The 17,367-nt window shown below is 41.5% G+C and overlaps 1 protein-coding gene across 1 annotated transcript; it reads left to right on the top strand.

Moving 5' to 3' along the window:
• Window positions 1–274: 274 nt before the first annotated feature.
• LOC148416729 (zinc finger protein Gfi-1-like) lies at window positions 275–6,461 on the top strand. Its single transcript, XM_088425369.1, has 5 exons — window positions 275–422; window positions 1,308–1,514; window positions 1,631–1,959; window positions 2,893–3,030; window positions 4,541–6,461. Exons 1-5 carry the CDS (start codon window positions 347–349, stop codon window positions 4,883–4,885), a joined length of 1,095 nt encoding a protein of 364 aa, XP_088281495.1. The 5' UTR covers window positions 275–346; the 3' UTR covers window positions 4,886–6,461.
• The last annotated feature ends 10,906 nt before the right edge of the window (window positions 6,462–17,367 follow it).

The raw sequence follows: 17,367 nt of genomic DNA, 5'->3' as shown, positions 1-17,367 counted from the left end.
TTTGGACACCACTGATTTAGCTGGTCATAACTGCCCCCCAAGGGTAACAAAAATGAGTGACACCCCTGTTTTAGCGTAGCAAAAATGACACCTGCTGCCCCCCCCTAAAAGAAAAAACAAAAAAAAACCTGCCAAATAAAGCTTGCATTGTGTTGCGGATCATTCACCTGGGACGAGGGGGTCCGAGGGGGGTGTGGGGGATTCCTCTTCCTCCTCATCCTCCTCTTCCTCACCTGCGCGTGTGACACCTGGCGTGCTGCGGTGTCTTTGCGCATGCGCGCCCCGGCCCGGGGCTTGAAAAGCAGCTGCGGGCACGCCAAGAGGACAAGCGAAAGAAGAAAGCAGGATGCCTCGCTCCTTCCTGGTGAAGAGCAAGCGGGCTCACGCCTACCACCGGCCGCGGACGCTGCACGACTGCGCGGGTAACTGTTTCGCTTATTTCCAATCGCGTCCCTCGCCTGCGTGCTCTTTCTTTTAATTCCAAGACCGCGACTGTTTTCAAGCAAAGGTCACAAATTCGCATATTATGACGTCAATACGTTTTCGGATATCATTCTGCAAAAAAAAAAAAAAACTATTTCCATGAATGCAGACGTGCGCACGCTCTAAGAATAAAGCTTCGTGGTGCACGATCGCATTTAAAAAGCAGAGCAGATTTTTGGGCTGTTAAATAAACATTTTCTCATTCTTAATGTCAAAATATGCCCCGTTGTTCTCGTGCTGTTTTGAATGACGAGTTGAAGTGCTGTTAAAAGCATAATTAACCGATCACATGACGTGCATTCCGCTCTTAATAAATTCAAGATATTGCGAGAGCTTGTTTATTTTACTTGAGAGATGTTTAGGCAATTATATCGCTGTGATATAGTTAAGTCTCAATTTGCGTTGATTTCGCTATGCCTGCACTCATCCAAATACAAATATTTTGTCAACGGCCATGTAAAATTGCAAAACTCTAAAAAACGTTAAAGTAAACGGTATCGGTAAATATAGTATTGCTGATGTGCACATTTCAATAAATCAAACATATTTGCAGTTTGAACACCTGACGTGATTCGCGGGGATTGGGTGTTTTAGTTGTGCACAAAAATGTTATGTAATGTTGAAATATAGCCGAAAATATTGTGCATGTGCGCAAAATCAAATCAAGCAATGCGCTTTTCCTCCATCAAAAACGTGAGTTTAGAATGGAAATTACTGTTAATGTTTTTCAAATGATTTTTACGGATTTTTAATTTTAAAAAAATATTATTATGACGATGAAAATGATGTTTGTTTTTTTGTTTGTTTTTTTTGTGGCGGTGCAGGTCCTTGGAACGATGGCGGTGCGTATCCGCCTCCAGAAGCAGCCGGTCTGGCGTGGAGCATCCCCGCAGAGGAGGCAGCGGCAACGGCCGACGCGGAGCCAGTTTCTCCGGTCTGCCTGGTTCCGACCGCCAAGTTCTCGCCGAGCTGCGCGCCCTCGCCGGACTACGAGGGTTTATGGAGACCGCCGTCTCCATCCGCCTCTCCGGGTGAGTCCAAAATGATTCATACAGTATGTGTCATGCTGCAAAAATATTGAAACGGAACGGATGTAAGTCCGCTGACGTGTTGCCTTTCTTAAAATTCGCTTTCCGTTTTCTTCCAGTCGACTCGCTCAAATCGTTTTCTCCTTTGGTGGATGACACGCCGGCCTTTTCGGTTCCCTTTCGGCCGTTCGAGTGGGGCGGATACCAGGGGCTTTATCCGGGCCCGGCCCACTTCTACGCGGAGCCCGCAGGCGCACAGGCGCTCCAGCAATCGCCGGCGTTCGCTCAGCACACGCTGCGGACTTACGGCCCCCACGCATCCTTGCTTTTCCCGGACGGGGGGGCCCTGCACGCCCGGCACCTTGAGGCCCACCGCGAGGCCCCGCCGGATGTTCTGTGCGCCAGTCTGGTGCTCAACGGCGCCTACAAGTGTGTCAAGTGCAGCAAGGTGAGATACCGGAGGAAGTGCCGCGTGCGTGCGAGCACGCGCACGCGTACGAGTGTTTAGCAATAGCGGAGTAAAACGTTATTAAAACGTTTGTAGACACTCGTTTAATGAGTCAATAGCGTTTGATAACAATCCTTGATCCAAACATGATTTGAGTCTTAAAGTGTAGGGGGCACCAAAGAAAATGTTTATTATTATTATTATTATTATTATTATTATTATTATTATTATTATTATTATTATTATTATTATTATTATTCCAAGTACAGTATAAATATTATATCAATAACCGAGATAAAAAAAAAAAACAACGCAAACGTTTATTTAGAAAGCATTCTAAAACAATCATTGCAAAGTGCAAAGTTATGTACATGAGGTGAAATTGTCATAACATAAGGAGTAAGTAAACGTATATCAAAGCAATAAACAGAACAATAACTAGGAGTGCTTCCGGGTTTGACCAACGCAAACGCGTGACGTCATAATTGTGCTCTGCGGAAGAATGGACGAAAAGCAACTTTTTACGAAAACGTCAGCGTAACTTTACTCTTTCCAAGGAGTATGTCGACGACAGTCCAAAAACAATCAAGCAAATAAACAAAACACTACTAAACGCAAACATTACTTGACATAATTCTACACATAGCAATATTTCCTGCCAGCTGATTGGCCGTGCTTCCGGGTTTGATCCCGCTCATACGCCTGGCGTCATAATTGTGTTCTGCTAATGAATTGGGGAAGAGCAAGATTTTTCGATGAGTAGACGTAAACGAAACAAACAATGAATTGGCTGAAAGGAGAACGCTACTGCGCCGCTAACAAGTTCTCCAAAGCGTCTCAAAAGCACAATTTCCGGTTCCCCCGGCGGGAACCCGCCAAGTCCAATATACGCGAATGACCGTCCAACAATGATGACGTACTTTGTTTGGGCAGGTGTTTTCCACGCCGCACGGACTGGAAGTGCACGTCCGCCGCTCCCACAGCGGAAGCAGGCCCTTCGCCTGTCCCGTCTGCAGCAAAACCTTCGGACACGCCGTCAGTCTGGAGCAGCACAAGGCCGTGCACTCGCAGGTGAGTTTTCCAAAAATATCCTCAAAAAAGTTTGGGGGGGGTCGTGTCAATGCAGAGTGTCATCAATTTTGTATAATGTTGGAACGCAGCCCTTCTCAAATGCGGTATAAACAAATCTAAAACCTGGTAGGAGCAATATAGTTTTCTTTTCAAATTAAGAGCAAGTAATTGGAACTTGTGTTATAGCCACTCCTTTGAAAAACGTTCCATAACTTTATCTTGTGGTTTTACACAGATGCTTATCGTCAGTCTGAATTATGTTGAATTATGTTGTTTCAAGATGAAATTTTAGTTAGTATCTAGTTAGTAGTTAGAATATAGTTTAGTTAGTATCGTCGATACGGTTATCGATATCAATTCACTGAAAAGGAAATCTGTTGCGTTAGTCAGTACAGAAAAAAACAGAACTTTCTTAAGCACCATTGTCGAAATACTTTCACAAGCACCATTATCGTAATCATTGGAATCTTGCTGTTTTGGGATCATCGATACAGGTATTGATCTCAGCACAAAAAAAAAAAAAAAATCCGATCCATCGAAAAAAATTAAAAACACAAAAATTGTGGCAATATTGTCAGCATTATCTGACCAATATTTTAATGCAGTACATGGGCACTCCTTGCCAATTTCTTTAGGTATCGTCAGTACAGATGTCGATATCAACATAGAAAAGAATAATAATGGTAAAAATAGCACTTTTGCAAGTACCAATATCACCACGCATCTTATGGCCATGACTTGCAGGTGTGATATCATCAATAGAGATATGATATCAACACCGAAAAGAAAATCTGTTCAAAATCTGACGAAACTAGAACTACACATGTCGATATCAACATTGAAAAAATAATAAAGGTAAAAATAGCACTTTTGCAAGTACCAATATCACCACGCATCTTATGGCCATGACTTGCAGGTGTGATATCATCAATAGAGATATGATATCAACACCGAAAAGAAAATCTGTTCAAAATCTGATGAAACTAGAACTACACATGTCGATATCAACATTGAAAAGAATAATAAAGGTAAAAATAGCACTTTTGCAAGTACCAATATCGCCACGCATCTTACGGCCATGACTTGCAGGTGTGATATCATCAATAGAGATACGATATCAACACCGAAAAGAAAATCTGTTCAAAATCTGACGAAACGAGAACTACACATGTCGATATCAACATTGAAAAGAATAATAAAGGTAAAAATAGCACTTTTGCAAGTACCAATATCACCACGCATCTTACGACCATGACTTGCAGGTGTGATATCATCAATAGAGATATGATATCAACACCGAAAAGAAAATCTTTTCAAAATCTGATGAAACTAGAACTTTTGATGATTGCATCCGTTGGATGAAACCAACAGGGAAAACGCCGGTATCGACCATACAGATCGATATGGGCGATTGAAAAAAAAAAAGTAGCGATAGCCGACATCCCCGCGGCCGAAGCTATGTTTTTGCGTCGCAAAAACAAAAAAAGAAACTGCGCTTTCCGGGACGCAGGAGAGGAGCTTCGAGTGCAAGATCTGCGGCAAGAGCTTCAAGCGCTCGTCCACGCTGTCCACGCACCTGCTGATCCACTCGGACACGCGTCCCTACGCCTGCCAGTACTGCGGCAAGCGCTTCCACCAGAAGTCGGACATGAAGAAGCACACCTTCATCCACACGGGCGAGAAGCCGCACGGGTGCCGCGTGTGCGGCAAGGCCTTCAGCCAGAGCTCCAACCTCATCACGCACAGCCGCAAGCACAGCGGCTACAAGCCCTTCGCCTGCCACCTCTGCGCCAAGGGCTTCCACAGGAAGGTGGACCTGCGCAGGCACCGCGACGCCCAGCACGCCCTCAAGTGAACCCAAACAAAAATTGACCTTTTGCTCGCGCTGGCTGTCAGGTCACAATTCTGACTTGGAAATGCTCTCTCAAATGGGAATTGGCACTTCGGAATTCCCACTTTGTTCTCAAGGGTTCTGACTTCAAGTCGGAATCCCCACTTTTGTTCTCAGAATTCTGTCGATGAGAAAAGCCGGTATTCTCAATTTAAAGTCGGAATTTTCACTTGGTTCTCGCTGACATCAATATTCTCTTTCAAATGGGAATTCTCACTTTAGGATCCTCACTTTGTTCTCAAGAGTACTGACTTCAAGTCAGAATTCCCACTTTCATTCTCAGAATTCAGACTTTCGTCGATGATTTCGCCGGGATTCTCACTTTGGTCTCGCTGACTTTCAAGTCAGAATTCTGACTTCAATATTCTCTTTCAAATCGGAACTCTGACTTCAGAATTTTCACTTTATTCTCAAAGTTCTGACTTCAAGTCAGAATTCTCACTTTATTATCAGAATTCGGACCTTAGTCAATGACAATAACCCGAATTCGTACAGTATTCTCACTAATGACTCCGAATTCTGACTTCAAAATTCTATTTCAAATCAGAATTCCGACTTGTGAATTCTGATTTCAAGCCAGTTTTCTCACAATTCCCTTTTTCAAGTCAGAATTCTCACATCTATGGCAAAATTCTCAGCAAAAATACAATTCTGACTTCAAAGTCAGAATTCTCACTTTTTTCGGACTTTAATTTAGTCAAGAACAGCCAGAATTTAGACAGAATTCTCAATCCAAAGTCAAAATTCTGACTTGATTCTCAGTGTTCTGACTTCAAGTCAGAATTTTCACTTTATTTGATTAAATTGTATCTGATATAGATATCTTAACCCATTCAAAGAAAATGCGTTGATACGGGTATTGATTTTTATGATTAAAAAAAAGATGCTTAATAAAAGACTTAAACAGCTATATCACATTATAACAAATGAGCAATACCAAGAATATGCACAGTCTAAGATTTATTTTTTATTTTTCATCTATGTCTTTGTTTTCGCTGTATCCCCCGATTGTTGATATTGGTCTGGTATCGATATTGACACTGAAAAAAAAAAATCTGTTCAGAAAGATTAAAAAATAGAACTTTTAAAATATCACAATGATACAAGGAAACGGTATCAATGATACAGGTATTGATATTGATGATTTAATAGAAAAGGATTAACAAAAGACTCAAAATATCGATTTAATAAAATGCCAGACAATACCTATAATATGCATAGTCCAAGATGCATTTTTATGTTATGTTTATTTGTTTTCGGTTTAATGTGATATCGAACTACTTTGGCTGTATCCTCATGTTATAAATGGCAAAATGTGCTTTTGTTTTTAATTTAGAGACCTTAAAAAAAGATGTGAACCGCTTTCTCTCTATTGCATCAGTAAGAGACGTTTAAAAAAGATTAGAATCTTTTTTTTTATGTTTGTTTGTTATCGGCCTCTGGAGTCATGCTGGCAAAACAAAGGTCTGATTTTTTTACCCCCCACCCCCCGACTGTTTTACTCTTCTGGTTTGTAACAATAAAAACAATCTTCACGATAGATCTCTCGCCGTTTTTTGTAAACGTTATTTATTTACACGCGTCTTTACAAAGGGGACATATGTCGCCTCGTATTTTTTTTCTTAACAAAACTAAAAAAATAAAAAAAAGCAATCCACAATGTGATTTATTTAATAAATGCCAACAATTGTTAGCGAGTAAAAAAAAGACAAAAAAATCAATATGACGTCATAAATATAAATTGTGTATCGAAAATTGAGAACGCAAGTCTCTAAAAACGTCATCACATTGTAACAAAAACCAATACAGGCTGATAAAATGAAACAATCGCGTGATTTTTTTTTTTTTAATGCAACTCAACAAATATATAAAAACGTTCAGGGCCCTCACAACATAAAAGTACAGTTTTCCACGTATATTTTTTTTTCCTCAACGAAACTGCAAAATGTTTTCGACAGTTTTTTTTTTATTCCAATATACGATATGATTGATTAAAAAAATTCTGCATAACCAACAATTCTTAGCGAGTAAAAACCGGTAAAAAAAAATATCAAAAACATACATTGTAAAGATCTACTGTGTTAAACATATAAATTTTATTTGCATTTTGACAGTAAATCTCTTGAAAAAATAAGAGCATCGGATTGTTTTTGACTTTTTTTTTTCTTCCAGATTTTCCTTTTATTTCAAGTGATTCTTTAGTCTTTTTTTTTTGCTGTGATTGCGTTTTGCTGCAGTGCGCGCGTGTTTGTTTTGCTTTGCGTCAAGTGTTTGCACCATAAACACACGCTGATTTCTTTGGTTTGTTTTGAGTTTTTTTTTTTCCAATTTATTTCTGTTGTTAAGGTTTATTTCGCCCTCGGCCACCAATCAACAAGAGGAGAAAACGTTTGTTGAACAAACCAAAAGTATTTTCTAGTGAAGTGAAAGGCTTGCCACGTGGTGTGTTTTTGTGACGTCAACGCAGAGGTGCGTCAATCAAAAAAATCACTTGTGGAAAAAAGAAATTCTGGCTAACGTGTGATTAAAATTGGAATAATTAAAAATGCAAACAAAACATGTTTTTTTGTGAGGGGGCAGCAAAAAGCCTGAAAGCAAACAAGTATTTTAATCACGTGGTGTGGTTTATGACGTCACCATAGCGGAGTCGATCTGCTGTTAAAGTGGCTTTGTGGGTCCTACTAGGCTAATCATTAGCCTACATTATGATGATAATAATAATAATTATTATTATTATTATTGCTGGGGACACTTGGGGCCTCTTATTGGTGAAAATTTCATTGTTGGATTGCCGCCATAAAATGGTGATTTTTTTTTTAAGCGATTTTTTTTTCTTGCCGCAGCTTCGTGATTGAAATGAGTGAGTGACAAAGATTTTGCTTGGTTACGCCTCATTTGCTCAACATGCGCGAGGCCTGCGGAGGCCTTTTCAATATTTTAAAGGCTACAAAAAAAAGAAGAGCAGCGAGGAAAAAAAGACGAGGAAGAGCAGGGGGGCTCATGTGGAAATAAAACACAGCACGCGTGCAAAATACGCAAGTAATATCGTGCAATTATTTATTTAATTAACATTTCATGTTCGCCAGAGATAAAACGAGGTCAATCTCCGGAAAAAAAAGAAGAAGCTTCCATTAAACGTAACCGCATTCCCGCCATGCCTCAGGCCACGTGCACAAATCAATCACAGCTGGACCACGTCTTTATTTCTATTATTTATTCATCAAACCTCCGTGTATCGCGCCTTTAAAAACATATTGAAACAAATGGAAAGTGTTTGTAGGCGCGCGTTTAATGCTATTGTGATTAACTTGTCAACACGCGTACAGATTAAAGGAGATTTAATCCATTTACCGTGGGAAAATATGGAAATTTAATCACACGGGTACTGCACAATTCAAGACAACGTAACGATCCAAACACTGCCCCCACAGTTTTCCGGAGGTACTGCAATATTTGCTCCTTAATTAAAACGCAAAACGAAGACAGATTTTACAATGTATTTTTAATCTTAATTTTGATACGTTTCTTGTTTTTCCCGTCTCGATAGTTTCCCGTTTGCTGCGAAAGAGACGAGCGACGCGCTGGCTTGTTTAAGTGTAAAGAGACAAGCTGCTGATTAGTCCAAAACCAAACGAGTTTGACTTTGAAGACCCCCCCCCCCCCCCCCTCCCACCCCCCAGGGTAGTTTTTGTACTCGCGCTGGCGTGTGTGTTGTCATAATATTTGCCGGTCTTTGTTTTGTGCAGGTCTGACGAGTTTGGCCCTTGAAAGCTGCGAGCTCACGGCACTGATTAAACCAAGCGCGGATTGAAAGAGTTGGGAAAGTTTAGGTTCTACACATGAAGCCTCCCGCCCCCTTCCCCGCATTTCTCCTTTCAACATGGAGGCTTATTCATTATTCACCCGATGTGACAAACAGTGCAAAGCAGCTGTCAGCGCCGCAACAAGGCACGGGCACAAATTATTCATGACGCCGGAAAGAAAAGAAGGGAGAGCACGAAAATAATAACAAGGGGAGACACGCCGACCTCCATATCGCCGTTTAATATTGCTACTTTATACCTTTGGGTCAAAATTGTGACGTTATGCGCTGCGTTGTGCTTTTGCTACGCGATAAAGTTATAAATATGGTTGAGTATTGTTGTAAAATGCGTTATCGCTACGTTAAAAGTATCGATCCGTCCGAAAAATGACCAACTCTCGCACGCTTTCAAAAGATGCGCTTTGGAAGCGATAAATGCTACCGCGTGAATCGGCGCTGGGTCATACGAAACAAAGTCGATAAATAATAAGAGACAAAAAAAGACCTTCATTTCACAATTTAAAAACCACTACTTTATACCTTTGGTATGGACAAATGCACACCGATCACAAAATCGTGGCATTTCGCAGCACATTATGCTTTGCTAAACTATTAAATCATAAATATGGTTGAGTACTGTTGTAAAATGCATTAAACCTATCTTAAAAGAATATACGTGCGCAGAAAATGACCAACTCTTGCTTACTTTCGAATTTTGGCGCAACACATGCACAAAATGATAGCATTGCGCCGTAAGTTACGATTTGCAACACAATTATAAATATGGTTATGTAATATTGCGAAATGCATTAATTCTGCATTAAAAGTAAATATGTACCAAGAAAATCACCAACTCTTCCGCTTCAACACAGACACACTTTTGAAAATTGCACTTTTGAACCAAAAAAATGTGCTGCTGTTATGCCATGTTCCAATCCATTTGCTCTTAATTTGAAAAGAAAGATTTACTGTTACTGGATTTAAAACACATCGCAAAGGTCACACCAATTGTCGTGATTTTTGATTTTGTTGATTCGGTTTTGATTGGACTGTTTTGTAAAATGCATTAAAACTATATTAAAAGTATATACTTGCACAGAAAATGACCAACTTTTGCTTACTTTCGAATTTTGGCGCAACACATGCACAAAATGATAGCATTGAGCTGTAGGTTACGATTTGCTCCACAACTACAAATATGGTTATGTAATATTGCAAAATGCATAAATTCTGTATTAAAAGTAAATACGTACCAAGAAAATCACCAGCTCTTCCACTTCAACACAGACACACTTTTGAAAATTGCACGTTTGAACCAAAAAAAAAAAATGTCTTGCCGTTGTGCCATGTTCCAATCCATTTGCTCTTAATTTGAAAAGAAAACTTTACTATTACTGGATTTAAAACACATCGCAAAGGTCAACCGAATTGTCACGATTTTTTTTATTTTGTTGATTCGGTTTTGATTGGACCGTTTAGTGACAATGTCTCGTCCAGGCAAATTTTTGACGTTAGGAATTAACCACTAAACGTTTTCCGGTATGACGATACGCTTCTGCGCCTTTGACTCTTCCAGACAGCGTCTGGTGTCTCATCTGTGATTATAATCCACTTCAAAAACAGCATCGATGCCCCAAGGAAAAAAAAAAAGACATGTGAACGCTTTTGTGGGAGAACAAGAACGCCATGGCGCTAAAAGGCCGTAACAAGCTAGCTTGTCACTTGTGCTCAAACTCGTGTTTTCTTTCCCCCCGAGACAGAAAAACCTTCATCGCGTCCGGTCCCTTTTAAGCGTCCATTTAATGCCAACTGCACTTGGCTCTCCGTCGTATCGCACAAATGCAAAGCAACCTCTCACGTGGAGCAGAAAGAAAAAAAGAAGGAGCAAGAAACGGAGTCATTCCATCATTGAAAAACATTCGCCGCAATGATTATTTAGTAGATAAGAACCAGTTATTTCCTTTTTTTCTCGTGTTTCTAATATCAACATCTCATAAATAATATCATTTGATATGTCCAGGTCAACTACACTTTTGAACGATTAGGCGCACTTAAATTGCTTTAACTTAATCAAAAATAGATAAAAATACAAATAAATAACTCATAAATTAATCAGCCTGATAATCCGATGTGCCCCATGCGCGGGTTATGTTCCCGAATAGATCGCTTTTTTGAGACTGTGCCTTAATAATCCCGTGCAGTCCGCTTAAAGTCCGGAAAACATGGTATCTAACAAAAGTAATAAAGATTTGATGAAAAAAAAAGGAAAATCCTACTTAAATAAAATTAAAATTAAATAATAAAATGAAAATGTTACATTCCAAATAAATATTTACAGTAAAACAAATAATATAGAAATAAATACAAATAAATAAACAATGTGGCCCTTTTAAACAATTTTAAAGAATACTGCTAAATAAATCATTAACTTATTCCATTTATGGGGACATCATTTGGTGATAATATTATAAAGCAATTTTTGCTCAAGACTACATGCTAATCGCGTTAGCTGCTTTGCTAACTGGTCAAAAACAGACCTAAGAATTGGAAAAAAATGATACAAATGGTTTTGTCTGATTACAGGAGATGTCCACAAACTCATGCCCCGAAAACAAATCAAAAGATTTTTTTTTTTCTGTTACATTTGACATGCACGTTGTCGGTAAAGAGGACGAGCCATTTGAAAGCTTGTTTGGCTCCTGTCACCATCGGGAAGGTGCTCAGCTCACATGCAATCATCTGCTGATATGTGATGCTAAATGAAGCAGCTAAACACACACACACACACACACCCCTGCCCTCCAGACTCACGCTGTTCAGGGTCCCAGACCCGACTAATGGAAAGCTTTCAAGATGGCCTCATTTGGCCCCCGCCGATTTCTTAATGTGTGAGTGTGTGCGCGGTCCCGGATTTAGAATCACTCACTCACACACGAGCACCTTGGGACACGCCATTGGAAACCGGTCCGAGGATTGAAGAGGACAGACCCCGACCTGGGATAATACGCTTACGGTACGGTCCTTAGCTGGAGGCGTGGGCCACGGGCGCCATTTTTTGAGGGTGCTCAAACACCCCCAAAACCAATCTCGATACCCCTTAACCTTTGACCCGAGAACTGACCTAATTTAAGATATATAACGTAATCAGGTATAGATCAAAACATTTGTATTTCAAATCTTCGCAGCCAGTTATTTTACAAATGGGTACCAGAGCCGGTACTTTTTTGGTATGGCCTCCATTTGGTTTTGTGTACAGGCTTACGTCAAAAACTAGTTGATAACTATAGTTGTAAATGGCAGTGAACGCGTTTTTTTTCATCAGTTATCATCTTCTGACCTTCTGACCTTCTGTACGTATGTCGGAAAACGTTTGGACACAGCTGCTTTAAAGGGACAATGTGTAAGATTTATAGTGTTTTTCAATTAAAAGGAACACATTCAATGATTGTAAATTTCCCAAACTTGCAAATGAATGCGTTCTTCATGACCAACAGTTTGTTTTGAATATAATCATAGGTCCAGTTATCATGAAATGATACTACATGTGGGGGTGGCACTTCTCCGGAGGCGGCCATGTTTGTTATAGCTCCGGACAATGGTAAATGCAGCATCTGCAGCACCTCCTGCTGGCCGTAATGAAAAACTCTCTAAATCTTACATGCTATCCCTTTAAAGCATAGGTATTAAACTCCAGTCCTCGAGGGCCGGTATCCTGCATGTTTTCCGGATTTCTCTCCCAACGCACCCGATTCAAATGATTAGTTCACTAACAGGACCTTGAAAATGATCCTAATCACTTGAATCAAGTGTGTTTGAGAGAGAGCGTTCAAAAACATTCAGGATACCGGCCCTCCAGGACTGGAGTTTGACACCTATGCTTTAAAGCTTCTGCAGCCAGGCGATATTCACGCTACTGTAATTGCAGTAAACATGCCAGGCCAGTAGATGGCAACGTCACAATCCCATGTCCTGTTTCAAACGGCCTCTTCAGTTTCCAATTAGCGGGCGTCAAGTCACGTGAGCATGTTTTAGGAGACATGTTCCAAGAAACGTTGTTGTCCTTTCAAAGCGTCACGTCGGTTAGCAAGCGCCGCTAAATAAGTCAGACGTACGTATGTAAATGAGGCGGGAGAAGCGGCGCCGCCGTGTCGCCGATCGATCTCGCTGCAAAATTGATGGCGCCCGTCAGCGGGCGCGCGAGGCGGTGCAAGAAAGCGACAAAGATTCATCCTCGACCGCCATGAAAAATTCATGGGCAGGCATTCAAGTAAAGTTACTTTTTGTGTTCTGATTTAATGAATGATTTGAGCGGCGGCGGCGGCAGTGGCGGCTCGTGTCGGGTGTGCTCAAGCCTGCGCTAATGCCCGCGCGGGGGTCTTGCGCTGCACTCAAAGCCCGGCTCGGGGATCCGGAATGTGGCCTGAACTACCTCAGGCAGTGTGCGCTTTGGCCATATTTCGAATCCCTTACCTTCAAAGGGACTTTTTTTTTTTTTTAAATAAATCTGCTTTTAATCACAATCGGAGGAGAAAAAAAAGGGCAAATGGAAGGAAATGGATCGCGGCGGTGCAGCGGCTCTCCCATTCTCCCTCCGGCATCCTCTGAAACATTGATGAGCCCGACCGGAATCTGATCCCGCCCCGCAAAGCTTTCGGGATTGGAAACTAGCTTTGTTCCTAAAGCTCACCTGGCCGCCCTTGCAAGTCAACGCCAAATCCGACCGAGCCAACTCGGTTAATCTGACGATTAATTTCTTAATTAATTAATGAATCAGATTTAAAAAAAAATCCAACCCTTTTAAACCCCTGAATTTGGTACTTCCCTCCTCAAACACACCTGATTCAAATGAGTAGTATCGTTATCTAGCTCCTGCTGATCTGGGTGAGGCAGAACGCTTAAAGGCCTTCAAGTGTCAAAATCCAGTCCACGAGGGTCTGTGTCCTGCACGTTTTCCAGGTTTCTCTTTGCGAAACACCTGATTCACCTGAAAAAAAAAAAAACAAAAAAAGTTCATTGTCATTGTGAAGCGGTTGAGCATTGTGTTTGTGTGAGTCTGTGTGTGTGCCCTTGATTTTTGCTACATGGTGAGGACCAACCCCTGGGTTTTACTGCCTTTGTGGGGATCATTTTGGTGGACCCCACAAGCTCAGGCCTCTTTTGGGGGTCAAGATATCATGGGAGGGTCATACGTCAAAGGTTACTGGGCTACGCAATCATTTCAGACAAGTGTGTGTGTATGTGTGTGTGTTTCATTTGTCCTGGAAAGGCTTTTATTGAAATCTGTTCTGCCCACAGTAATATTTGTTCAGAAATGTTTCCAAATGTTGTAGTTCTTTTGTTCTGTTTACAATCACGTGTTTGTTCCAAGTATTTAGCTTCCGTTTTCTACCCTATTTTGAAGGCGCAAACAGGAAGTCACCGTGTGTAACAATAGCATATAGGCCATGCTTAGAAAACAACGTGCGCAACTTACCTACCTCCGGCTGGGCATTGTGTTTGTCTTCGTGCTTTCTTGTCCCTCCGAACGCAATGGCTGTAAGTCCTGTATTTTGCAGTGTTCTACACATTGTTTTGGCTGAATATATATGAATGTTAATGGCCAAATTAGCATATTAAAAGATCGCGATTGTGTTCGTTTGGCATCGCTAATTGCTAGCTGACGTTAGCATCTATGCTAATTCACTTTCTACGGAAGTCATTTGTGACGCATTTATTTCGTTAGCAAAGTGCTAATGCTAATTTCGTTTGTTTTCAGTTTCACTCTGAATGTTCATGAACCTCAAGTCACCCCATTTGTAATAAAAGGAGCAAGACGCTCAGCTACCTGGCTCATGAGACTAACGAGTTTGGCTTGCTGTTGAACAACGTTCACATACCACGTGTATCCAACACGTTGCGATAACAGAATAAAATCAACGTGCTCTTTACGTGTTAACAACCAAAAAAAGTCCGAGGAGGGAAAAGTGGTCAATGAAAGTCGAAAGGGTTGCGGGTGGACGAGCAGAAGCGGGCGGCCCGACGTGCCAGGTGAAACGCCAATCGTCGCACTCCACTGAACACTTCGGCGGGGGAAAAAAAAGAAAAAGGAGACTAAAAGCCTGCCATCACTCGCAACAAGGCATCGCTACCCCAAACGCGGTGTGTCAGCATCTTTAAAGAGCGCCTGACGGAATCATCTTGACAGCCAGTTCACATGTAACATCTTCGATCGGTCCCCCCTGGGAAGGGGGGCGGGCGAGGGGCGCTTGGAAAATCGCCATCTTTTGTGGCCGCACTCAATATTTTTGCAGCGTTAAGTCGGGTTTTGGGGGGAGTCATAATTCTTTGAGAATGAAGAATTAAAAAAAAAAAGAGTTAAGAATCACGATAAAAAAAGGGGTAAGATTTATTGATGGACAAAAATGGTATTCATTTGAATCAGCCACTGTAAATTTCAATAAATTTCCTTCCACGTGTATCCTTCCTTCCATCCTTCCTTCCTTCCTTGCTTTCTTCCTCATTCCTTTAAAATTCATTTTTGTCATTGACCTTGTGGAAAAAAGTAGATACGGGCAAATATTGATACCAAGTATGGGCACCGTGCCGAAATCAAAAACTAAAAATGATAAAAAAGAAAAATAAATGCCATGGGTTTTAGTGACAATGCAAGGAAAAATGTTGTATTGAATATGTGGGTCTTTATTTAAAATAAGCATCTACAGAAAATGGATGGATGGATGAACTATTTTTGGGGGAAGAAGAGATTTTATGTCTCAAATGTGCGATTGGTATCAGTATCATCACTGGTGACTACCCAGGAGTTGAGCTGACTACAATGAATATGTATTCACGAAAACTGATTGTATATATGGATATGGATAGCTGACAAGGATACGATGCGGAATTGATGCTTTGATTATGTTGACATCACTACCATACACCGATACCAAGACAATAACGCTGCCGACGATTACATGTAGCAATATGATATCAATATAGATACAATGTATCAAAATCAGGATGATTATGTATATGGACGTTTGTTTTTGGGAAAAAAAGTGCGTCTTATATCTGGGAAATGACGGTATTGAGACCATGGTTGTTGTGAAGGAGCGTATCCAGGGCGAAATAGCAAAGTGGGAGGTGTTGCCGGCGCAGCCGTATCGATCGACGGGCGCGTGTCGGGGATCCGGCGGCTAGCAGCTAGCATGTCGGGTCCTAGCCGGCGTCCGTGTGTATTGATCGGCGACAAGTTTACAAGGAGGGATGTCGCTCGTTGCCGTCGCCTGGGAGCTTTGGCCGTTTAGCCAGATGTGGAGGGACGCCAGGGAAGATTAGCAACACGCCCCCCCCGCCCCACCTCCCCTCCCCGCATTTGTTTGCTACAGGGGTAAAGCTTTTACAAAAAGGGGGCAGAGGTCACTAGCATCCCCGGTGAGAGCGCCGACTCCATTAGCTCTCAGGGCCGAGTTGGGGGGGGCCAGAGGCGACCCCCCCCCGTCCGGGCGGCAAAAGACTGATGTCAAATCATCTCGGTTACACTCGGCTGCCCATCTTTTTGTCACACGTCGTGACAACAAACAAACAGAGCAGGCGAGAACGCGACACAAAAGAGTTTATTCAGGCCTTCTTTTTATATGCTCACGCTACGGATAAAAGCTAATTGCGATATGATGCGTAATGAAATGTGAATCGTTGAAAATTTTTTTGTCTCATTATTAGGGATGGGCAATTGCCAATACTAAGTATCCGGGTCATACTGGATATCCATACTGAGATCGATTTCAGGTACAAAGGTTGAGACGATACCAGGTATCGTTATCAAGGCAAGATATTTCTCGATACCGAATATGAATATCAATGCATTAATGATGCTTTGATTACGTCAATATCGCTACCGGACACTGATACCAAGACAATAACTCTATTAACGCTGACAATTATATATATCAAATACCAGGCATCAAAATCAGGGCGATACGTATATGGATACCTGATGCGGTATTGATGCTTTGATTATATTGATATCACTACCAGACACCGATACCAAAATGATAACAGTATCAGTGCTGTCTATTATATATACCAATATGATATCACTATAGATAGCAGGCATCGATGCCGGGATGATATCTTGTATTGATACTTTGCGGTGATGTCGAAACTAAAACCGGAGTCAATACCAAGTGTCAATATTGAGATACTACAATGTATGAACATCAAAACACATTCCTGTCTGTCTGACACACGGCTTTTCCGATTCCGAGACGATATGACACACCAGCTACAGACCAATTCTAGTGCAATGCAAATCACGATTTCAAAACCTCTCCGATGACCTAAAATTCGGATTTGAGTCTCCCCGATCATGACGCGCCTGAAATATAAAGTGAAATGATTGGCGACGGAGCTCGGGCGAGATTTTTAGAAAGCAGCGGCGCATCTCAAGGCGAGCCCCTGGAGAGACTGGACATTTTTTTAATTTATTTTTTGGGGGCGGTCCGCAGAGGCCTGCGAGGGAAGTGGACTGGATAAAGCGTTCACTTAAAAACCCGCCTCTCGCTAAAAGGTCACCTAGGAAATGCGCTTGATGCGTTTCTCCGACCCGCCAAGGAGTTCTCTCGGGACGCTGGACTACATCAGCAAAACAAATCTTAAAAAAGAA

The sequence above is a fragment of the Hippichthys cyanospilos genome, chromosome 10 (genome assembly GCF_059441005.1).
Source record: "Hippichthys cyanospilos isolate Australia breed blue-spotted pipefish chromosome 10, RoL_Hcya_1.0, whole genome shotgun sequence".
Taxonomy (NCBI): Eukaryota; Metazoa; Chordata; class Actinopteri; order Syngnathiformes; family Syngnathidae; genus Hippichthys; species Hippichthys cyanospilos.
The sequence above is the reverse complement of the archived record's forward strand: the minus strand, read 5'-3'. Positions and strand labels throughout refer to the sequence as shown.